Below are 24,978 nucleotides of genomic sequence, written 5' to 3' on the forward strand. Positions count from 1 at the left end.
GCAGCAGAGACATTAAGTATTCCACAGAAAGAATTAAAGAATAATTCTGCTGCCATTAAAGTTGTAAATGTTTTGTTATCAGAGAAAGAACAAAAGTCATTTATAGAAAATTGGAAATTTCTCCAATTTGAGTTACATCTTTGCAACATAATAAGTAAATGTAATCGGAGACTGTTTTACCTGCTTTGCTGTAATCCTTGGCCATAAGCTGCCTTGATAAGGATGTATTCAACATTGCTTAGCACAGACATGAAGTCAGAACGCAAGACAGGCTCATCAGACACAGAGTTAAAATACTTCCAAGAATCCTAGGGAAATATAACACATATTACGAAAACCATGACCATTCAAGGTAATGCTCTGTTCCTCCATATTTATTCTTTCAGAAATGTAGTTGTGGTAACTATATCTAAAGTCTAAGCACCAGAAAAATCCAAAATCTTGCTTCACGTTAGAACAAGACACGGTTTTATATTATCATCTCCTCACCTTCCTTTCCCTGAACTCAACTTCCATGACCAGTTTCTGCAGGAAAGCAGTGAAGGCCCTCATGGCACAGGTTTTTCTGGCTAGACCTGGCAAGCCCAGACAGACAAAAGGCCAAAACTTCACAGCACTTATTTTATGTGCAGTTTGAAACAGCTGCTTTAACTATGCCCTGCCTTCTGCCGAGAAAGACTAGGCCTCACCTCAGTCCCAGCCTGCAGTGTATCTCAGAGACCAAAGGAGGTCATCATTATTTCCTCTGAAATTGTCTGATGGCACTACTGCAACTTAACACCCCTGCTAGGCTAAAGAGTCGCACCCCGTGTGATGCTCCTGGGCTATGAGTGAAACATCCCAAACTATGGGATTGCCTTAGAGTGATGATACCTGACTGCCTGTCATTTATCACTGAAATCCAAGCCTGTGTTCAAAAAGCCCACCACAGAAACACCTTCAGCACTTCTGAAAGAGGAAACCACATCAAAAAGTTGTTTGCTGCTATAGTGTGATATTCCTTGCCATTTTTCCCCTCAAATAAATGCATTTTAATCCAGGTGCTCTATTTACACAGCCTATTTGAAATCACATTTACACTTTTCAAAGCATTTCATTAAAGATATAGAGTAAAAAGTCCTAGAAGAAAAGAAGTATTCCCACACCAATGCTTTGGCTTACCTCCTTCATTTCTACTTCCTTGTCAGTTCTTACTCCATTTTCTGGAGAAGGGATGTCTACATAGATGACCAACTTGCTGGTGTGACCTCCTTTCATTAGAATCTGTGGCTCAAAATTTGAGGTTCCAAAGCCATCCAAAGCATAAAAAGCTACAGTATATCTCAGCTTTCCTCCATAGGCCATGAGCTGTTTGGATAAAAAAACCCATTACTTTTATTTATTCCAAGGTTAGAGCTACTAGCTGTAAACATGTTATCATCATCATTGAAAACTGTCAGTTCTGGCATTAAAATGTGAAAACTGATTTAAGCTCAGCAGGTTTTGTGCCAAGGTTAAAAGCAAATTTCTAAAAAGCAGTCTAAATTTCCTCTTTTAGGACCTTTCAAGGCATACACTCAATTTTCATCTAATTCCTAAGCAACAGAGATTCCATGATGTATATACTAAATATAGCATCAAGGCTAAAAACTGTTTCAGGTTTGTAGAGTAAAATTGAATAAATGACTCTCCCCTACTATACTATCTCTGAAGACTTAACACAGTAACTAGATATGAGTGTTACCAATTTACAGGGTCAAGAAAAAGCTCATTAGGAAAGGGTAACGTAAACATATTGTTTAAGCTTGCTATTAGTAAGTTCAGTCACTGAATCATATATAATATTATGACCCACAAGAACAGAAATAACAAAAAAAATGTTATCGAGGTAAAGTGACTATTAGACAATAAAGGAGTGACTATTAGACAATAAAGAAGTTATCTACAAATCATTCTAATTATTTAATGATATTACCTGGTCTCCCTGAAACTGCTCTGGTAACTTCCAGTAAAATGTCTCCGTATTTAAGTGTTTCCTAACTACAGCAGCATCCAGTAATACATCAGCAAATTGTGAAAATACTCCTTCCACCGTTCCAGTTAGGTTACTTTGAGCTACTACATGCAGAATAGATTGATCTGGAGTTAAGGTTATCTGCAACACAGGGAGCAAAAAGATTCATTGAACAAAAATATTTTATCTCAGTGTAATATACCGCTAACTGTTTTATACCTGCTTTGACACAGTGAACAGTCCATTTTAGAGTAATAAATGCCCAAGACAAAAAAATGGGGAACACGTTTGATATTTATTCTTTTAAGAAGTAAAGAATTAAATACAAGGTTTCAGAAATAAGACTATGACCACGTACCACTTGCCTTCTTTTTCATTCTCCTATATGCCACTGTCTCCCTAAGTTAGCCAACTACATTCAGCCTCGTTAATGAAATGTATGCAACCTTAGACACACAAGTGTGGTAACCTAACATGAGGATTACACCAAACCATGTTCTGTATTCTTATGTCACTTTACTTACAGGAATTCTCACATGATCTTCTAGTTCCGAACAAGATGTGGACATCCCAAAACAGAAGCATGGAGTACAGCCTAGCACATTGTCAGCTGACAGAGCAAAAGTTCCAGGTTTACACTCACTGCATTGTAGACCAAAGACATTTTCCTGGAAGAAAGAAAAAACAACATATCCCCACACAAGTATTACTTTGCTAGCTGAATGAAAGATTCTTTTATAAAGAACAACTAGCTGCTATGTAAACAACTTAACAGGAAGTCAATTATTGTACCTATCATGGTTTACTATGCAGTACATTTTTTTTCATTATTTTACAATGTTTGGGTTATTTTTAAAGAAAAAGAGTGGAATATTCAAGCTAAACTTGTGTATTTCTAGCAAAAATTAGCAGCTGTACATTTCCATTCAAGACAGAAAAATCTTCTCTCCCTGCAAGAAGTAGCAAAGAAACTGCTCAATACTAATAGGAATTAGGGGGCGTCTTCCCAAGTGTCTGTTTTTGCACTCAGTTCTCAACTCATAAGTCCAACTTGAAGAAATATCTGAAAGTACAGTTAGTGCCTTCTGTCACATTTAACCAGAAGACTGGAGAGAGAACTACGAAAGCATACATTTGTTGCCTTAAGTAAGCTCATCTCTATCACTCAGTCTTTCAAAAACAAAGTCCCAGCTTTCCAGAAATATCTGTACTACTAAATCTCTGTGTTTAATGTTTCCTTTTTTCCACACAAAAATGTCAATTCAGACTTCACTATTAGCAATATACATGAGTTATCCTTAAGCACTGCCTTTGAATATAGCACAGGGGAAAATAAATTGATCTTGCTACACACCCACACTTTTTTAAACATTGAGATCCTCCATTTTGTATTTATTGTTTTCTCCCTATCATTATCATTTGGATTTTGAAAAGAGCAGCCTATATCATCTGAATCAACGTGCTGCTCCCAAACCTAATAAATCCATGTGTGTCTGAGCAGAAAAAATATTCTCTGCATTTCATTTTTTCCATTTCTATAGTGAAGATAAGAATATAATAGCTTTTCCACTGGATTTTTCTACATTCAATTAGTTTTTTAAAATGCTTTCACATCTAGGATGAAAGAAGCTGTAGAAGTGCTGTCTCTCTGTTTCTGAACAAAGATGGAAATTATTCATTGACAAAACAGCATGTAGGGAATTTAAAGGTAAGGAAATAGTCTATCTTTTTATCACAGATTGTGTACTCAGAAACTTCAAGATGTCATCAATTGATATGACCTACACTCAGAAGTGAAACTCTTGCAGCAACGTATTCCTAGATTCCATGAAAGAACTGTTTTCCCTGGCTTGAGGTAGAAATAATTTCTCTGCATTGCTCATTACATCAAAATACTTTTACCTATTACATCTGGATAATGTTCTATGCGTACTGAGGAAAAAAACCAACCTTTCGAATAGCAGCTAAGAAATAATGCATATGAGTTATGAACTGTTACTACTGGAACTATTTGCAAAGCAAAATGCAGCTGTAGAATAAGGCAAGTGGGATAAATATAGCATGTAAAAATTGTACCATTAAAAATGGTTCATACAGCCTTGTTCTTGGTATTAGAAGGCATTTACACCATACAGAGAAATACAACGACAGTAGTCACTAGTATCATTCTCATATATTTAACATCTACAAAAATTTTGTCCTAGAACTTATGGTCAGGGCTTTGTCCTACTTAAAATGTAGCAGACAAAAATCTAGGTGCAAAAGAAAAAGCCAGACAAATTTCTACCTCACAATACTCATCCATGAAAAAGAGGACTCTGAATGTATTTTAAGAATGATGTGGTTACAGAAATTCACTTAATACAGAATAAACACATGGATATTACATTGAGCAAATGTAATCTATTTGAATTTAGGACTGTACTGAGACCATAGTCATAAAATACGACAAATTCTGTACATGACAAGAAAGATATCAGCCATTTTTCTATCAGATGTACAGTGGCTGTTTGTAAACTTCGCAAGGATTCAGCATTAGTCAGCTAGAAATGACTTTTTGTCATTAGGTATACAGTAAGTCTTGATCCTGACTTCTTAATACACATCCACATCAAATTCCATGAATTCTGTCTAAAAGACAGCAACAGTACTGTGCCACAATAATGTTATGACTACAAATTGGAGATAAAATTACCTGGCTATGTAAAACAAAACAATCAGACATAGGAGATAAAGCGTCTAGCATTATCACAGGAATTTCTAAGAACAAAAGTAACAATGCCATGTTGGTAACGTTGCTGTCTCTTCTTCCTAAAGCTGTGTTGCATGTGTCCAAAGTAAGGAACCTCAACTGGCAGTTTTTAAGAAAGCTGTCTGATAGTATGACCTGTTTAGCACTGGCACAGAAAATCCTTTAGGAGAGCTCTATGTGTACTCCAAAATGTCTAAAAGAAAGGATGCAGATTGCCTTTTAAAAGTCCTTTCAGCCCTACACCTCCCATGACTTTTATGTGACAGATGATCAGAAAATCCCAGTGCTGTCCCAAAATTGTCTGAATAATTTAGTACCTTGCAGGCACAGATGCCAGTTTCTTCTTCACAACCACAAAGTCCTTCAGTGTCATCACAATTCTCTGCTTTGGTTCCATTCAAGTCACAGTCACAGGCAACACAGTCCGGGTAGTCTCTGTAACCTAGTGCACACCTGGAACAGTCTTGTCCTTGAAATTCCACTTTGCACTGGCATTGACCCATCAATACATCACACTGGAGACTGGTTGAACCAATGCCACTACAGTTGCAAGCCTTAGAGGAAAAGAAGAAAAGTTCAGCAGATGTTTAAAAACAATTTTGTTACAAAAGAAACCACCTAGTAAATTTAGAGGTGACCTTAAAACTCAATGTTTGTCAACAACTACTATACAAAAATAAAAGGGAAGAACTTCCACATAGAAATTAGACTCTCTGGTTTGTATTTGAGCAAAGAATTGGATTGATAGTAAAAAGTAGGTGGCAAAAAGTAAGAAACTCTGTTGATTCCCAAATCTGGGTCGGAAATCAGAGTTGAAGGAACCCGTTCCAGAAAAAAACCTAAAGACTATATTTGAAATACTGCATATTGAGTGCAGCAAGTAAAATAAAATCATGTTATATAAATGCTGAATGAAATAAACTCATATGCACAATAATTTTAAAAGCACGATTAAAGAAACATTTTAATACTGACATTGTCTTAAGATTTCAAGAAGCGTTAATAGGGTCAAAATCTTGTTTAAGCTTCATTTACTCTTTGATGAGGAACCAAGAATCTCCTTGCATCCAAAGGTCGGAAGCTCAGCATGCACTGCAGCTCGTGTCAGAAGAATACTTTTCCCTGACAGAGCCTATCCTTCTCTATGCAATCATTCATAAGAACCTGTTGTTAGAAATATGCAAAGTGGATGTACTTAACTCGTCAGTATCCAATGTTCAGTCTTAATTTCATATCTGTAGTTATTTAACAAGTCCAGTTTTACTCTGTGGTTATTTAAACAGTGCAGGCCAAAAGTATATTCCATTTATCATGACCTGATTGTGAGCACTTTCCTGGAGTCCTCTTCCTTTGCCATCTCTCTTTGAGATTAAAAGCCTTACCTTGTAAAGCACTCTACACAAAGACCCACAAGAAATCTATTAGCATCACTATGTGTTCTTTAGCATTCTTCACAAGCTTGCTGCTCACCACCGGTAAAATCTATTAGCATCACTATGTGTTCTTTAGCATTCTTCACAAGCTTGCTGCTCACCACCGGTATTATTTGCATTAAGTAGTTTTTACTCTAGCAGTAAGCACTAGGTTCTGCAGTACCTAGTCTAATACACCTTGTGACCAAACAAGTTAACAGCTTTGGCTCCCAGATACCATTAAATGTCTATAGCTCTGAACATCAAACCCGATTCTAAGAATCATTGTAACAGAAAAAAATTGCATGTACTTTAATCTCCATCTGTATGTCACAAAAGAGCGGTAATATATTTAATTAAACTTCATCATTGGCAGCTGCTGTGGAATCACCTTATGAAAGGAAACGCCCCATGATCAGCATTTGCAGAACATTAGGTAAGAGTGACAGTAGCTGGTAGCTGACAAAGCAGTGGTTTAAAGAGTGGCTGCCAAGTAAGTTGCTATAAATCACTATGGCAGTAAACTCTGAAGAGATATTACAGAACTATTTTATAATCTTTACTGTAAAAAAAGAGAGGGAAAAAAACCCAATTTAGCTGATACTTATGTCTGTCAAGTACTCTCTACATATAATGACAGGCCTTGTCAAGTTGATTATATTTGAGGTTTCTCCATCAAAGTTAACCATTATATTCATCTAATTCTGATGCTTCTTAGAATTCCAACATTTAAAGCAACAATTGGCCCCATGCCATACCTGTCAGACATAAACCTAATCGTGTAAATGGTTGCTACTCCTTGGATCTGCACTGAGTTGGCATTTTACTACTTAATCATAAATATTAGGCTGAGATAATGGGAGCTACCCTTTTTCTATTCATGAAATGTTAACTACCTTGTACTATTTTAATTTCAAATATTCAGAAAAAAGCATGCAGCGACTTTCAAGATAAGCTAGATTTCATTGTTCTTAAAGCCGTAATATCATCACTCCTTGATTAGCAAAGAAACTATGTTCCTTGATGCCAATTGTTGCTATAAATCCATTTTAGTATCACTATTTAAGGACTTAGAAATTAGAATTTGCACCTCAAAATTTTAAGATGATCTGTGAACCTAACCAGAATAGACACTCTGATCAGTATTTTCAAAGACAGCTTTCTTAGAAGGTTCCTCAATAAACACTTCACAATCTGATTTCTTTTTTTTTTGGTAATGTCAGCATGCTGCACTAGCACTTTGAGACAGAAAATGAAGACTGGGGTTCTTAAGAGTCCAATTCTGACATTAGTATAAGGTGAATGGCTTTTAACAGCCATGACTTTTTGGCCAGCCTACCATACCTTGCAGCCAAGTTTAGGAGAGTGTCCCCAGTGATTTTCTTCACAGAGTTCACATTTTGGTCCCAAGGTGTGAGGGGGGCAGATGCATTGGCCTGAATCAGCATTACAGTTGTTCTGAGTATGAGCACAGTCACAGGCTGCAAGAGAAAGAGCACCAATGGTTAATCTTTGCTTTAGCAACAGAGAAGAAACTCCAAGACCACCAATAGCCTTACTTTTCTTAACTACAAGGTACAGTTTAACCATTCCACCAGGAACTCCTTGCATCCCAAGAGACAAACTATGACCACAGTGACATTCCCCGTGTTTACTGAAAGCTCATTACTGCTTCTTGACATAGCCTGTTTGGTGGTTCAAAAAACAGTGCTGCATTTCCACAGGGGACTCAACGAAGCCAAACAAAATTATTGTGGAGAAGACTAAATCTGTAGGAAAATATTCTAGTATAGAGGACAAAAAACTAATCAGAAGATATGATAATGTTCTCAAGCAGGCGAAATGGTTAATCTCAGGAATTAAAACTTTTCAAGAATTCTCTACCGAATAATAAGGATGGATAACTATTTTGATAATAATGAACTGCTGCAGAAAACACTTTTTTTTTACTTAAGAAAAGCATCAATTTTCTTGCTAAAAAGCATAAGTTCAGAAAAGTGGTTTCATTGATTGTTTTAACAACAACTACAAAATTTTCAAGACTGAAATTATTAAAGCTGACTAAGGGATCTTAGTTTCTTAGCAAAGACATGGTATATATGTTCCAAAACTTAATCTTATATAGTCTCACTGCAGATTTCATATTACTGTACAATTTGAGGCATGAAAAAATGTTCTGTCAGGTTGGAGAAAAGGGGGGCATTTCATTAGTTATACTGTGTTGAAAAGGGCATCTTAACATGACAAGATAGGTTTTTGACAGCATGCTCTTTGTTTGGATTAACATTTTCTCCTGTATCATGACTAAAAATCATACACACCCAGGTGATGATGGGAAAAAAGTATCAATGACATCTTACCAAAGTATAAAATATATTTTTAAGGATTAAATGAAAAAATAAAGTAAAAACCTGTAAGAGCAGTAGCTCTTAACTTTTACGATTGCAGAAAGAACTTTCTATTCTCTCTGTGGGACTGAAGGGTTTTATAAAACAGAGATAAAGGAGTTATTGAAGATGTAATATTCTTGTCATACCTTTATGAGTTATTTCATAGTCATCACCTTTTACAAGGAACTACATAATAAGAAGTGAAAGAAATGCTTTGTTCCCTAGCTTAATCAAAGTATTAGGATACCGTTCTACAGATTTTTCTGCGTAGTCATCAAAACAACTGACCTTTGCCAGAGTTTAACATAAAATACATTGCTGAAAGAAATTCTAGACAAATCCTGAAAGAATCGTAGATTAGAGCTTACGCGTGCAGCCACCATCCTGGAATGCATAAAAGCCATGAGCACAGCGATCACACTTCTCCCCAGCCACTCCTGGTACACAGTGACACTGCCCCTGATGATCGCAGTCCTCGGAGACTGAGCCAAATTGACTACAGTTGCAGGGAATGCAGCCAAGCCCACTAAGCAGTCCATAATAACCATTCTGTTGGATAGGAAGCAAATAAATTTGAGCTATATTTCATAAGAAAACAATACAATGTACACTCTTATTTTCCCTGCTGTATGACCTATATGAACAGCCAGCACTGTGTGACTGCCCTGACCTTATCTCTTCACTGTTCCCAGCTATACGCAAGCAGGCATTTGAGTGAAAAAGTGAATACTGAAATGATCTCATGGGTCTCCAACCACATCAGTGAGACTTTATGTTCTGAAGTCTGAGGTTATTTTGATTTAAAGAATTCCGTGAGGTGAGGGTGGGCTGTACTGATCACGCACAGATTTCTGTGAATGTGAATGAAAGATCAGAACAAAGCAAGTCAGTGACCTATGGTACATGTGGAGCGAAAGGCATTCAGCTGGGCTGGCACAAGGGCAGTAACTGGGCACAGATTTCCTGCTCTGGTCTCTGAGGCAGTTCTACACTTTGCAAAGGCTGGAAATTGCTGGTTTTTATCACCAGTGAATATCTACTTGTTGTTATAATAGGCCTGCCTTTTAGCTGAATTCTGTTTTGGTGTTTAGCCAGGGCGTTTTTATTATTCCCAACTGCATTCTTCAGATATTCCCACTTAGATTTCATTTTGCAGAAGCACAACACTAAGAACCCTTGAGGTCTGTTAGCTGTGTACGGTTCATTTTTTCAGTAAGCCAACATGACTGCACACTGTCACTTAGTGCAGCACAAGCCTGAACAGCTCTATTCAGAAGGATGACAAGTCAATTAAATAGCTTCACATCTGAAAGAGCACAGGTAGAGCAATTTGCAGCCACAAAAGCCTGTTCAGACAAATATTTCGTCCTGCTTCAAGCACCCTGTCCCTCCCCTCTGAATATAGTTGCTGCCAGTCTCTGAATTTGTTCTAATCAATATCTATAAAATAAACAGGAAGACCAAGTCACAAGAAAATGCAGATATTTGGAACAGGTAAATATTTGCTTACCAAACACTTATCACATCTCTCCCCAATCACATTTGATTTGCATTGGCAGAAGCCTGTCTCATGATGACAAGTACTTGAAAGGGAACCATTCACATGGCACTCACACGCTTAGGTTAGACAAAAAGAAACCAGATGCAAAAAAATTATTAATGTGTATCAATATGCATTCATTGTTATACAGAATTCCAAATTTGATATATATGTTTCACCTGTTTATATCCCACAGATGTTAATATAATACAGTAATATCTGTACTACTTGGTGTAAAAGATAAAAAACCCAAAACCACCTCTGTGAACAGATACTTTTGAGAAGTTTGTTTCTTTCAGCCCTATACCAAATATTCAGAAGTAAGAAATGTCTATAGCAGGTCACTGCTGAAGGGACTGTATTAAGAAGCCAGTAAGTTTCAGGAATATGAAGTGTCATACCCCAGCATAATACTTTCCTTCTTCAGGCTAACCCAATCCCACTGTTTTCAACCTGCAGTTGCCAACTCATAACTTGAAGGTTAAATCCTTCAGCAAAGGTGCATAACTCTCCATCCATTTACACCACATTTTTGTGCTCTTAAATTTCACAAGTAATAATAGCTTACCATGACAGCTTTTCTCAGTCACTGCATCCCCATAATACCCATCGGCACACTTTTCACAGTGGTGACCTGCTGTGTTCCCCAGACATTTCAGGCATTGTCCTGTGAAGGTATCACAGTGGCCATCTTCTTGTGGGTTTACATTGCCATTGCATTCACAAGGAGCACATGACTGTCCAGGCACAAGTGGATTTCCATAGTAACCGTTAGCACACCTGCACCAGAGATTAAAAGCTATGTCAGCTGGAATGCACTCGTGTCAAACACTCTCCCCACCCAAGGGAGTACTTCCTATTATGTTTTTATCTAAAGTGTCTCTGTGTTACAAGCAAAGACAAATAGAAAGTAAAACTTTATTAGAAATATTCTGTACATTTGGTATGAACAAATTCAAGGCAGGTGGGATGATGAACAGTTAGCGATCATAATGGTATAGATAGTTTACCCAAAGCTAGTGTACATACCTTTCACACTGAGAACCAGTATAGCCTGGAAGACATTCGTCACAAACAATTCCACCTCCTTCACTCAGTTGGCAAGTAGGACTGAAACTATCAACAATATTTGTGTCAGTCAGTATCAATATACAGAACCATATGACTTCTACAGACATACAATCAATATCCACCCTTCAAATCCATGCACTTATCTATATAACCACGCAATTACAATTTTTTCCCTCCTTTAAGTGTGACAAATTGTCAAAATAAAGTTATCATTTTCAAAAACTCTTCTTGAGATTTTTTTCTTTTAAAGGAAAGGAAGATTTAAAAACCCTGGCCCTCTTTTTAGCAAATCTGTCCAAATCCTGTACTGAGCTCCCCTTTTTCACATGCAACACTTCTGTCCTTCTGAAATTTTCTCAAATAACATGAAAAACAACAGTAATTTTGCTGCCAAGTTCAAGGACAGGTCAAAGCATTACTTTGACACTTCACGGACAAATTGCACCCAGCCTGTCTTAGCTTAGTCTATACATTTGTCTACCTAGAAAAACAATATTTCAATGAGATAGGCTCAAAAGAAGAGGGAGAAGAAAAATCTTCAGATTTCACAGCATTTTTTCTTCTTCTCACTTTCTAATTTTGTTAACTATGCAAAAGAAAAGCTCAGATAGGCAGCTTACTTGTTTGCAGCAGAACTCAGAGGACATGCACAGGGCTGGCAGTCCTCAGGAGTTCCTTGGGATGGTCTTCCATAGAAGCCAGGCAAGCACTGATCACAGAAAGGTCCTGTCGTGTTGTGTTGACAACCCTGTGAGACATGGAAACAGTCTTTTCATATTTACTTTTGACAGTTTTTCTGCCCTAAGGGATGTCTGCAGGAATCTGCATGCAATATAACATTCAAGAAGACAGCCATGAAGGACAGAGTAAACTTTGAAAATAGGTGGAAGTATTTCCAAGCTGCAATAACAGATCCCAATTCTTTCTTTCCTACATTTTAGAACATACTTTACACCACTAAACAAGCCACATTATCTAGACAAACTTAAACATATTTTGTATACTGTACATATTTGCAGTAACAAACTTGTCATAAACTTCTTACTGTTGTGTAGCCATCGTATTTCTGGGACCTTTAAATTTCAGAAGAGATCTCTTCAGAAGGTAATGTGCAAATTCCACTGATGTCGGTCATGGAATACGCACACATATCCAAAAACAGACACTCACCCAAACCACCGCTAATTTTGTTCCTTTCAGGAAAAGTTTTATTGTTACCCGCAGCAGGCAAAGTTAATATTTTTATCAGCCACTATACAGGGACATCTTTATTTTATTTCTGATTACTACGCTCATGAAATGATAAACTGAAACAAATCCTTTACTGGAGAACACTTTAATGGAGCCCCTTGAACATATACTGAGGCAGACAATAAAAAGCAAGAAAAATAAACACTTGGTACCTATAGCCTGAAATTTACATACATTGTAAACTTGTCTCCCACTGCCAAAATGCTCTCCTAAGTCCTAAATAGATGCTTAAAACACAAACACTTTGAAGGATGACTTACAAAGCAAACGCCATGTATATCACATTCAGTTGCATGCCCATTGCATTTGCAGGGTTCACAAATACCTCCAAAGAGTATTCCATCTACACGGTAGTACCCAGGGAGACAGGACTGAAAAGAAACGAGTGGAAAAAAGCAGTGGTATTGCACATGTTAGAAGTACACATCAGAACACTTTCAAAGAGCCCACTTCTGAACACCCACGATCTGACTCAATCACATTGTAGTAACTGAATGCTCTTTCAACTCTATTGAAGTCACTGCAGCTCTTTTCTGGTGATTGTTTTTGACTTCCACTGGATAAAGGGGATAAGAATTAACTCCATGAAACTTTGATTCAGCCCTTTGTCCCCTGGAGGCACGTAAGTTAAATTTTGTGCAGCTGAATATGTGAAGTTCTTTATTATAGGACAATAAAAACCAGATGTTCTGCCTCCTCCGTGGAATCATTATCAATGCTATGGCACAAGGCCTCATACTGAAATTATTTGTCAAAATAATTCCTGCTATTCTGCATATGGTGCTCCACCTCACTAATCTTCTATTCACGGATATATAAGCAACCACATTGTACAACACATTTGACTCTTGTCAGATCTTCCAAAGGCTAGCATTGCTCCCTGCCAAGATGCCTTATTGCTTCCATAAACCTAATGACATAAAACAGAAATAAACTGTACACAATTCAGATTCGGGAAAAGTGCTATTAATAGAGTAAGGTAAGCTCAAAACAGCTTCAAAGAGTTTTTACAGCTACTCCCTCTGCAACACTGATGGTCTAAAGTGGATCATCATCTTTTAGTGCCACCAAACAGAATTCAAGAAACAAGTTTAAATCCCATTTAGCATATTTGGAAGAAAATATCTACAGCACTGTGTACAGTATAGTAGACAGCGTATCACCACAAAACATATATTTTTATTGCAGTATAATTAAAGGCAGCCTGCCTTTAAAACCTAGATACTTTCAGATAAGAGGTAATTTGGCACACGTTAAGACATTCTGAAAGGTTACCTCGCAGGATATTCCTGTGTAACCTTGAGGACATTCACACAATTCCACATCTGCTGCTGAAGACAGATCTATAACATTTGCACTTGCAGTATCCAGGGTCACAGAGTCCAGCCTAGGATCAAGTATGAAAACATCACATCACTTGCTTCCCCAAACTTCATCTTGAACAGGGTAGTTTGCTTCTAGGGGAGTAACACTGCTGAATGCTGCTCCCTGCAAGTGACAGCAGAGGACTAGGCAGAAAACTCTGCTATAAAAGGGCTATGATTATAGTCCCATCACCGCATTTGTAATTCAGGGAGTAGATGGGCCCTTCTCCTATTATCATTATTGTTACCACCATTGTCTCTTCTCTTGTGGAGAGGTTTAAACAAAACCTTCCCCATCTGTCATGGTATTAGAAGTATATCAGTATACTTTTTTCCTTGTCTATCCTGGATAACAGGTAAAACAGAGATCTCAAATTGGATCTGTTAATGCTGACTCAAGATTATGGAATGATCAGCTAATCCATTCCAGCCTTATTGCCCTATTAAGCACTCCCTTAGAGACGAGCATCAGGCACATCTACGAATAGACATTAAAAGAAATTACAGCCAACATCTTTACTGGCACATTTTCAATAGTCAGTGATGGATTAACTTCTCACATGCCAGAATAAGCATACTGTTGAGAGTTTTGGAGGTATTTCCCTCTGACAAAGCTGCCATTGAACAAGGCATTTATGCAGTGTTACTTTAAAGCAGAAATCAATGCTTCTGTTATCAGGTATCAAAAACAACTAAATGCACTTTTCCACACAAATGTATTTGGCGGCAAGTCTGGTCTTGAGAAAATTCAATTAAAACAATGATTTTTTTTCAGGAAGTATTAACTTTAGGAATACTGCCACTATGAACAGTGTTTCATACACACAAAAATAATAGAACTACATAGAGTACCTTGACTATTTTCTCTCCCTTACCTGTACATGGCCTTTTTGGCGATGTTGTAGTTGGCCCTGATCAGAAGATGGGTCATGTTTACCAGAACAGTCATCAACCTTTCACGGTCTATAGCTTTTTTTGTATTGAGGTCTATGAAATTCTCTGACACAAATCTCACTGCATTAGAGTACTCCTCATATGGCTGTAATGACAAGCCTGCTGCTCTTGTACTCAAAACCTGCCCGTTACCCTGAAAGACAGAATATTTTTTCCATATTTGCATATAAATTTTAGTTAGTAATTACATTTAATGTTAGTCATACATCCAAATAACACAGAAAAGAGGTAATCAAACTAGCTTTCTTGCACTAGGAACAAAGTAAGTAGTAAAAGGTCTGCTTTTTCCATGGCTTCAAGAAGACTAAAATCCCACTGTCTTGGTTCAAAGATTTCAGAAATATTTGATTTTCTGGAAAACGAATTAAATTTCAAAAATCAACCTCCTCTACAAAACTGAGTCTCTGTTCTCCTGTGTTCTATTCCTAGGTATGTTTTACAAAATACTTTTTTTTGAGGTGCCTGGATTCAATATAGAGCCTTACTTTGCAACATTAATCTAGGAAAGTAAGCTATCAGCAAGATTCTTCTGCCTTATTGTTGTTTCTTTTGTAAACAGAGCTTTGTACGTTTGGCAACGAGCACTTTACCTGTTTACACAAAGCTTAAAATTTAAGTATTAATAATTTAAAATTAGCATTGTATGCCTACAATTTCAGCAAAATGGATCAGGAAATCAGATAAATGAGTAGTAACAAGATCTTAGTAGTAGCATTTAAGAAGAGGGTTAAAATTGACAAGGTACACCTGCAGAAATATTATTTTCCTTTTTTTAACCCCTTAATAGATTCCAAATGATGTCTGAATAATAACAAACTGAAAGTACACCAACCTGAATGATGACATCCACACTGGATACTATATCACTGTCCATGCTGTCCATTGGGATGTCATAAGATACTGTATATTTCAAATATCCACCAAAAGCTGTGAGCTGAAATAATAAAAATCAAAGGTTTAACAACAAAATAACCTCCAACCAACACAACGAAATTATATGGGACAGTATAATGTCCAAATGATAGGAGTACTTGGGCTTACAAATACCATCTTCCACAGAAAATTTAACGTGCTATGTATATCAACACAGGGACAAGCGCTGGCTTGTTGTTGTGCAGGTGGGAAAAGGTAGCCGAAGGCTCCACAGGTGATTCAGATAAGTGCCCTCTTTCAGTGAAATACCTACAGGACTTTCAACAAGCAGCAGGGATTTACACTACCGTCCTAGCCAAGGGGCACAGCATGTTAGAGTTAATCACATTCCATATTCCACCCTTCAGGCTCCTTAGCCCCACAACTGCTGCTAACTACTTCACAGTAAGATAGAGTAGTACCAACAGATAGATCCATATTAAATGAATGAGAGATGAGAACTGGAATGAACATTGCCCTGTGCAAGACTGCTCCTTAACGTTACACTTAAAAGACTTGTGTTCATTTGCTGTATCACCAGATTAAGCAACAGGGTTGCATGGGCCAAGAGACAGGAAGAAAACATAATTCAGTAAGTGAGGTTGAAAGGTTTCCCTCTACCAAGCGCTGGTGAAGCCATAGCTGGCATTCTAAATCCAGTTCTGGGCTTCCCAGTATAGGAGAGATGGACACTCAGAAAAGAGCCCAGCAAAGAACCACTAAGATGATTAAGAGCCTTTACTGCAAGGGTGACCGAGCATTGGCACAGGCATGAAGGTTGTGGAGTCTCCATCCTTGGAGAGGTTCAGAAGTTCTCCGGACATGTTGTTGGGCATCTGACTCTAGGAGGCTCTGCCTGAGCAGGGAGGTAGGGCAACACGACCTCCAGAGGTCCTTTCCAACCTCAACTGTTCTGTGATTCCGTTGCAAAAAATGGGAAGCTCAGAGCTTTTAGGCAGTAACAAGGGCAAAAGTTAGTTGGAAAATAATAAATGCTAAATCGGAGATGTGAGACAGCCAAGAGGAAAGTAAGAGGAATTTAACGGTCTGTATTTGACAAGATATGAAGGTTGCAAGCTTTGGGATAGGAGCCAAGAGTGCGAGGAATGTGAACATATACGTTAGTAACGGTCAAGAGAGAAAAAGAGAGATTATATTGTGTCAAAACCAGGCAGAGAAGGAAGCAGGGAGATCAATGTTCACAAAGAGCTAGAAGTCTGGTAATACTGGCATTTATATGTAATATTTAATTACAGAAACAATGCATTATGTTTAGAGCAATATGGTATGATTAAAATAGATAAAATATGAAGAAGTTTTTACTCCAGCTGAGAACTTACTTTATTTCCTAGATATGGCTCAGGTGCTGACCAGTAATAAGTATGTTTCAATACTTTCACAGCCTCAGTGTTGTTAATACTTATTTGACGAGGTCCATCAAATTGGCTTTGGTGAGGCTGGACACTCCTTGTATTATACAGATCAGTAACAAGCCATCCAGTCATGTCTGATATCTGCAAGAAAGTATAGCAATATTAATGGAGTCAGGCTTTGTGTCTCAGTTTTTTGACTGAGAAATCAGTCAATAAACTTAACCCCTTCCCAGCTATTCACTCAAACTGATGGATCTGTAACACTTCCATTCACCCAGTCTGACATCCAGTATGTGCAAAAATGGCGCTTCAGACTAGGTTTGTGTCTATTTCTCTACCAAAGGAGAAGCAAAATAAAACAGGTGTGATTTTGATCCTCCCAATAAAATTAACATTATACCTATGTAACTCCCTGAGACTGAATTACAGAACTTCAAGGGCTTTGAAGTCTAGCATCTCCATTTATAGATAAGGCTGAGCTGGAGGAAAGCTATATCCAAAGTCTCAGAAGAGGTAGCAAGATGAGAGAACTTCGTTCTTATCACTGAAAGAGTTTTACACAAGCATCTCAGAATTTCAGTTAATTCGATGTGCATTCCTCTCATTTTATTGGCACACAAAACAAGGGACTAAAGTGTGACTAGCTCTGCAAAGGTACAGAACAAATCTGGTGGAAAAATAGCATCCCCAAAGTCCCCTAATTCACAAAATGTCTATTCACAAGACAATGGTGTCTGTAATCACTGTTTTCTAAGAAAGAGTACTGGCAATATTGCCAGAGGTCACTCTAGCCTTGTCCAATAGATATGTGAGCAAGGCAACAGATCTAGATTCATGTCTTCAATATGCAAAGACACATTTTAACAGCAAAGTCAGAAAAAAATTGCTTGCTTTTCCAGTGTATTATTGCAACCTTCACTACCCAATGCTTCTGGTATTACTGCAACTCAACGAGGCCAAAGCATGCACTGAAATGACATGCTGACTACATCACAACAGCACAATAACACTGAAAATACATTCCTCTGTAAGTAGACACATGCCAGAATTTCGAGCTAGCCTGGGTGCATGTCAAAGAGAAACACAGTACATTTTGAAGCAGCCTGAGGAAAGAATATTAGGTTATGGATATAACATATAAGTACCTGACTGATGGGCCATGTTAGGCTGTCACAGACATCAGAAACCCCAAAGCAGAAACACTCTGTGCAGCCCTGAGGATTTCTTTCTTGCAAATTGTAGAACCCTGATTTACAGAGATCACAGTTTTCACCTTCAACATTTTCCTGTCAATGGCATATAACATTTGGGTTGCATCAGCATTATTATGGTAAAAACACAGTAGATTAGACAGGATTTAGGCATGATAGCATTTAGAAAGTTATAAAATAAGAGAGATTTCAGCACAGTAGTATTATCGAATAAGACTTAGAGCTTAAAACTAAAACTGATTGGAAAAATTCATAGGAATTCGACAGTTCATTAAAATCTAAACATGCCCTGGCAAGGTCTCTAATTGCAGTGAAATTTTAGCACATAGGCAGGGTTTGAAAACTTTCTGCCAGCTTGCTTGACTCTTTTAGTCTGAGTTTGTATATTGCTCCGGAGAAAAGTTCCCATGTTTACTGAATCCATATATTTTTCATCCAACATAGCTCACTTTTAAGGCCAGGCTCATGAAACTACTACAGCCAGCTTCAAGACAACAGTTCCTCAACCATCTATTAATATTTACCTTGTGATTCCTACCACTCCTGCCACCTCTTCCTGGAGGAACACTAGATACAGTTACGCTAGCTGGCAGCTCTTCCTCCTAATATGCTGTAGTTAAGGTCCAGAAATTCCTACTCCAAAAGAAGTAGTGCTCTATTCCTTCAGCTGCTCTCACTTTTTTGCTGCCTCCTTACCATGAGAAGCAGGTAGTTCAGAGCATACTGCTACACACCTCTTTCAACACAGAATTTACAAAAAATCCAAAAACAGAACATCAAACTTTCTTCTTGTAAAATTTGTAGTTAGTTATTAAAAAAGTTTAGACAATTGCTGCTGACAAGCCTACCAGTAGGGAAAAACAGTAAATGCCAAAAAAGGTGTGTAAATAGTAGTCAATCTCCATGGGTACTTCTACCCAGTAAGATACAGAACATTTCCCATTGCCAGGGACAAGTTTCTGATCATGTGCCAGTTTCATATTAGGACAAGATCTGGATGCACATCACTCCCTCATCTCAACCTTTGTTTTCCACTATGGCAAAACTCTGCTACAAAAGCAAAGAAAATTTATAGAGCACCCACACAGTTCCCTGATACTTATGGTCAGGACACCAGAACTGCAGGACATGCATTGTAGCATACCTATCTATTTTGAAGAGGCCTTTACCAGTTCTGCATTGCAATTTGAAATGCAAAGCTTGCGGACAAAATTCAGCTTTTAGAAGCAGGGTAACTTCATCCAAAAAGATGGCTCCTGATTCCAGACTTAGATCAGATTTGGTTCCGTGAAGCAAATTTCATGCTTACTTCAGAGAAATTTGAGACCTTTGTTGGCAACACTACCACCGTCTCTTCTTCTGGACCCATGTTCTGCATGCCAAGTTCACATAAAACCTCTCTAAACAGGTGGGCTATGTTCTTTTGCAAGTGAAATATGAACTTTGCAAACTATATGAAAAAATCATGATCCCTAGCTTTGACTAAAAGGCTGAGAATGACTGCTTTCAATTTGTTAATATCCAAACCTGGAAAAAATCTGAAAGGGCTTGTTGAGATAATGAGATTTTTAAAGCCTGATTTTTTTACAGAACTAATACTTATATGCTCTTTTGAGCTTTTTTTCTCAGTCTGCAGGATACACTTGGATCACACATTTCACTTTGTCTCCGTAACATTATTAGACGGAAATTATTTTTTTCTTAATGAAAAGTAAAAATCTTGCCCAATGACTAGACCTCAAGAGCAATGTTTCCCAAAAGATCAAATATTACAAAATTCAGAGTATAAAAATGAATAGCTTGCACTACTGTGTTCATAGGCTTAGAAATCCCACCTCCGTCATTTGATATTTGTAGCGCACAACTTTTCTCCTTCCTTCCTTCCTTTCATTTCTATAGGTGCACTGCTGGCTGGTGACACTCTCAAGTGATCTGGCCTAAGATTTCTGCATGTCAGGCTCATGCCCACAATAGCAAAGGGGACAGTTTCTCATTCGTCTATACCAACATTTTCACCAGTTAGCTCCATCAACTGATGGTGTTACTATAGCTCAAAATCAGGCAACTGGTTCTATCTCCTTTTTCATATTTAAATTGGTCATTTTCTTTCTTACAGACTCTGGTTACTTCTATGCTTGACATTTTCGATCAAAAAAATTATGCAAAAGGACTAATAAGTTTCAAAAAAATTGTCAAACAAACCATGGGGATTTTGGCTCCTGTTGACTGTTATATTTGGCAACAAATACATAAACTACTATCTAACATTAGGTTCAAAAAATTAAGTGCAATTCTTTATATATTGACATATAGCTCTGCAATAAAGCTCAGCAGAATCTACAGCTGCAAGATATTTCAAAGCATTTGGATATTTACCAAAAATAAAAGAAGGCTGCAGAACTGCTCTCTTTTTAAACATTTTCTGATGGTTTATATTTTTGTAATTAAATCATATTTCATACATACATCTAATGCAATTGTTCCAATACTTCTTTCCAAATGCATGCTGTTTCTTCACACAAAGCAGATGTTATAAACACATCTTTTCTTTACAAGAAATCAGTGACTTTGAAAAGAAATACCAGCTCATCCCTAAACCCAAGCCCAGACAGCCATACTGTCATTCTCTCTGTGATTCTCCCTAACACATGTGCAGGTATTTTTTGATTATAATGTCTGTCTGGCCCATTATTGTAGAAAATATTGTATCAGTAACATACAGAACTATTCAACATAAATTGTCATATTTTTCAGTACAGAGAACAGTAATTTTAAGTTCTACACCGTCAGGTGTACAGTTACTCCAGTTACTTCCTATAAAAGAATTGATCTCTCCACGTAATGAAGTTGTTTCCCTTATTAAAAAGGAGCTTACAAATCAATCTACAGATTTGATTTTAAACAAAAATGACAGTTTAACACTCACTTTGCAAAGACAAGGTTCTGTGCATGGATCTTCATTAATGCTACCAATCAGGCTGCAGTTACAACGCTGGCAGTTTGGATATCCCCGATACCCAAATGCACAACGATCACATTTTTCTCCCGTGTAGCCTTCTCTGCATTGACATTGACCTGGCCAAGTCCCTTGAAAGCAAAAATACAGAAAAACTAAATAAAAACAGTAGGCTGGACTCAAGATGTCTCAGAGGATGCAAGTGATTTAGCATTCCTTTTTTATTACACTCCATGTCATATTCCACACAGATACTTGGCATAATGTCAATCTCGCCATCTATTTTTCCTGTTTAGAGAACCAGATGCACAGAAACTGCAGCAACATACGTTTTGTGACATCTGTAACAGCATTCATAAGCAACAGCATTAGATCTCAATCCTTATATTGTTTTATATAGTCAGAATCCATCTTCTTGACATAAGAACGCATACAGGGAAAGAATCACAGAATCATTTATGTTGGAAAAGACCTTTAAATCATCGAGTCCAACCATAAATCTAGCACTGCCAAGTCCACCACTAAATCATGTCCCTAAGCACCACAACTCCACATCTTTTAAATACCTCCAGGGATGGCATCTCAACCACTGACAGCCTGTTCCAGTGACTATCATTTCAATGAAGTAATATTTCCTAATATCTAGCCTAAACTTCCCCTGGCACAACCTGAGGCCATTTCCTCAGTTCCTACTGTTACTTGGGAGAAGAGATCAACACCACCTCACTACAGCCTCCTTTCAGGTTGTTGTAGAGAGCAACAGTCTCCTCCCTCTACTTCTCTTCTCCAGACTAAACATCCAGAGTTCTCTCAGCCGTTCCTCACAAGACTTGTGGTCCAGACCCTTCACCAGCTTCATTGCTCTTCTTTGTATATGCTCCAGCACCTCAACGTCTTTCTTGTACTGAGTGACTGAGAACCAAACACAGTATTCAAGGTGCAGCATCATCAGCACTGAGTACAGGAGGGTGACCAATTCCCTAGTCCTGCTGGCCACATCATTTCTGGTATAAACAAGGATGTTGTTGCCTTCTTGGCCACTTGGGCACACCACTGGCTCATGTTCAGCCAGTTGATGACCAGTACCCCCGGGGCCTTTTTGGCTGGGCAGCTTTCCAGCCATTCATTCCCAAGCCTGTAGCATTTCATGGGATTGTTGTGACCCAGGTGCAGGACGCAACACTTAGTCTTGCTGAACCCTATACAGTTGACCTCAACCCATTGATCCAGCCTGTCCAGATCCCTCTGTAGAGCCTTCCTGCCCTCAAGAAAATCAACACTGTCACCCAATTTGGTGTCTGCAAACTTACTGAGGGAGCATTCAATCCCCTCATCGAGATCATCGATAAACATACTATACAGAACCAGCCCCAACACTGAGCCCTGGGAAGCACAGCTTGTGTCTGGCTGCCAACAGGATTTAACTCCATTCACCACAACTCTTCAAGCCTGACCATCAAGCTATTTTTTTTGCCCAGTGAAAATTCATCCAAGCCATGAGCACCCAGTTTTTCCAGGAGAATGCTGTGGGAAATGGTGTCAAAGACTTTACTAAGGTCTAGGTAAACAACATCCACAGGCTTTCCCTCATTCATTAAGCAGGTTGCTTTATCATGGAAGATCAGGTTACTTAGCCAGGACCTGCCTTTCCTAAACCCATGCTGACCGGGCCTGATCACCTTCACAAGTAGCTAGGGTTCCCTCAAACCTCAACATCCAGCAACACAGCCATATTTGAAGTTTAGAAAAAAGGCACTTCCCACTCCTTTACCATGCTGTGAGTCAGAATGGTGATCATCTTTAATGCAGACAGAACTCAGAGAGCCAAATGGTGCGCAGTCACAGGGATAGCACGGGTGATCCTCATAGGGAGAAACCTATAAAACACGATGATCTATGTCAAAGTCTCGCATTATTAACTGGCAAAAGTAAAGTTGCATCTGCTTCTGTCTGGGATTACCAGTACTAATATGAATGAAGACTGGAAAAGCTAGTATGCAGATCAAGGGACTCATTTAATTTTAGCAAACAGAAGATCAGAGCATCGCAGCCTAAAAACCCCTTAAATATGGGAACAAAAGGCATACGTATAGTAACTGCTAATGGCTGGAAGCTGAAATCCAATATCTTCAGCCTAAACAGACTTTTCTTTTTAGGTAACAGCAATTAACCACTGTGATGGTTTGCCAAAGATTATGGAAATGTTTAAGACAAAAATGGATGCTTTTTGCAAAGACACTCTGGTTCAAAGAGAAAGAAAATGAAAGAAATCCTTGGCTCTGTGTTCAATGGAAGGACATATTATATATTCAGAAAGATTTATTCTGACTTCATGATCCACACATCTTTGAAATATAAGGTGATACAATTTATATAACGAGGATTTTCTTTCCTTTCAGGGAAACCTTTCCTTTAAAGTACCTCATTTGTTGAGCAGATAAGTAACTACCCTCTAGACACACATTTATTTGCTACAGTTGATTGCAGACTTTTCTTCAATGCCTCTTACAGCAAGCGAATCATACAATCGTCTCAGCTCCAGTTTACTTCTTTGGATGAGCTGTATCTGCTGTCTAACCATGCTTCTACAGACTCACTCTTGTGTCTGCACCGATTTATGCTGTATTTCTAAAGCATGGGTTTTCCAAAATATGCATGAACCTGCCCAAGCAAGACTTTGTAGGGTAGAAATTTCATTCAGTATGTCTCGTTATACTCAGACCTCTAACTCCGCAGGAAGTTCATATGTGTAACTTCACTAGTTATGTCTTAACATGTCTTTTGTGGAGCCTAGGTCATTTTTCCAAAAAGTGACACTTGTCAATTAAACTGGAAAGTACACAGGCTCAGAGAGCACATGTTCTATAATAATGACGTCAAGAAAAAGAAGAATATTTGTTGCAACAACTCATGAGACAAGGAGTCTTATCTTAGAACTGTTTAACTGTCCATTTTAACAGTGGTTGAAACGGGCTGATATAAGATAGTATTCAATTTCGGCCCTTCTTAAAACACTAAAACTTCAATATTGGCACTTTTTAGAGCTTTATCAACAGGAGAAATGGGTTTACTATCAGAATATCTACATTTCCACACTATGACTTCAAGTTTCATCTTCACTTAATTCTTTTCTTCTCCAATTTCTTTACCTGTCCTCCTACACAACTGGACAAATATTGTATGTTTTTCTCTATAAGCTTCAGTGGTATGTAATCTATAAAAAACCTCTATAGTTTTTAGCTATTGTCCAAGCAAAAAAAAATAATTAATTAAAATGAGATGCAATACACATCACCGTATCATGTTGTAACATTAGAATAGTATTTTCCAAATCTTACTTTGTGTGGTCTAAAATATCCATCAGCACACATTTCACAGTTGATCCCAGTAGTATGTTGAGTACAGTTTAAACACACGCCTCCTCCGATATACTGGCCATGAATATCCATGCTCCTTTTCTGATCTGCAATACTCTGATTGTAGTAACAATTTTCTGCTTTGTTATGACAATTGCACTCTGAGAAGGAATGGAAAACATATCCATTTCTTATTAACATTGTATAACTTTTCCTGTAACATCCTTTTCAAAGAGAAAATATATGTAGAAGAGTATATTAATTTATCTCAAAATTGTGCTTTTTTTTCCATTTAGTCATGCTGTATGCTTTGGAAGTCTTGATACATGATATTGACTAGCAAGTAAGCACATTTTAAAACCACCATCACTACTTTAAAGCACCATTTTTAACAGTGTCCTGTAGATCCCGCTAAGACAATCCTGTCAGGACTGATGTTGATA

The 24,978-nt window shown here is 37.9% G+C and overlaps 1 protein-coding gene across 1 annotated transcript in view; it reads right to left on the reverse strand.

The window, feature by feature from the left end:
• The window catches only part of LAMA1 (laminin subunit alpha 1), a 104,243-nt gene that overhangs the window by 39,329 nt on the left and 39,936 nt on the right, over positions 1–24,978 (reverse strand). The window contains exons 8-27 of the mRNA XM_054057816.1: positions 24,518–24,696; positions 22,951–23,056; positions 21,150–21,310; positions 18,158–18,298; positions 16,980–17,153; positions 15,560–15,661; positions 14,649–14,860; positions 13,685–13,796; positions 12,670–12,780; positions 11,779–11,906; positions 11,117–11,203; positions 10,656–10,867; positions 10,058–10,164; positions 8,916–9,096; positions 7,502–7,638; positions 5,063–5,299; positions 2,518–2,661; positions 1,955–2,134; positions 1,162–1,347; positions 181–308 (exon numbers count right to left, since the gene is read on the reverse strand). Coding sequence (XP_053913791.1) covers positions 181–308; positions 1,162–1,347; positions 1,955–2,134; positions 2,518–2,661; positions 5,063–5,299; positions 7,502–7,638; positions 8,916–9,096; positions 10,058–10,164; positions 10,656–10,867; positions 11,117–11,203; positions 11,779–11,906; positions 12,670–12,780; positions 13,685–13,796; positions 14,649–14,860; positions 15,560–15,661; positions 16,980–17,153; positions 18,158–18,298; positions 21,150–21,310; positions 22,951–23,056; positions 24,518–24,696 — 3,025 coding nt within the window. The remainder of the gene's footprint in view (positions 1–180; positions 309–1,161; positions 1,348–1,954; positions 2,135–2,517; positions 2,662–5,062; positions 5,300–7,501; positions 7,639–8,915; positions 9,097–10,057; positions 10,165–10,655; positions 10,868–11,116; positions 11,204–11,778; positions 11,907–12,669; positions 12,781–13,684; positions 13,797–14,648; positions 14,861–15,559; positions 15,662–16,979; positions 17,154–18,157; positions 18,299–21,149; positions 21,311–22,950; positions 23,057–24,517; positions 24,697–24,978) is intronic.

This window comes from Cuculus canorus, chromosome 2 (genome assembly GCF_017976375.1).
Source record: "Cuculus canorus isolate bCucCan1 chromosome 2, bCucCan1.pri, whole genome shotgun sequence".
NCBI lineage: Eukaryota > Metazoa > Chordata > Aves > Cuculiformes > Cuculidae > Cuculus > Cuculus canorus.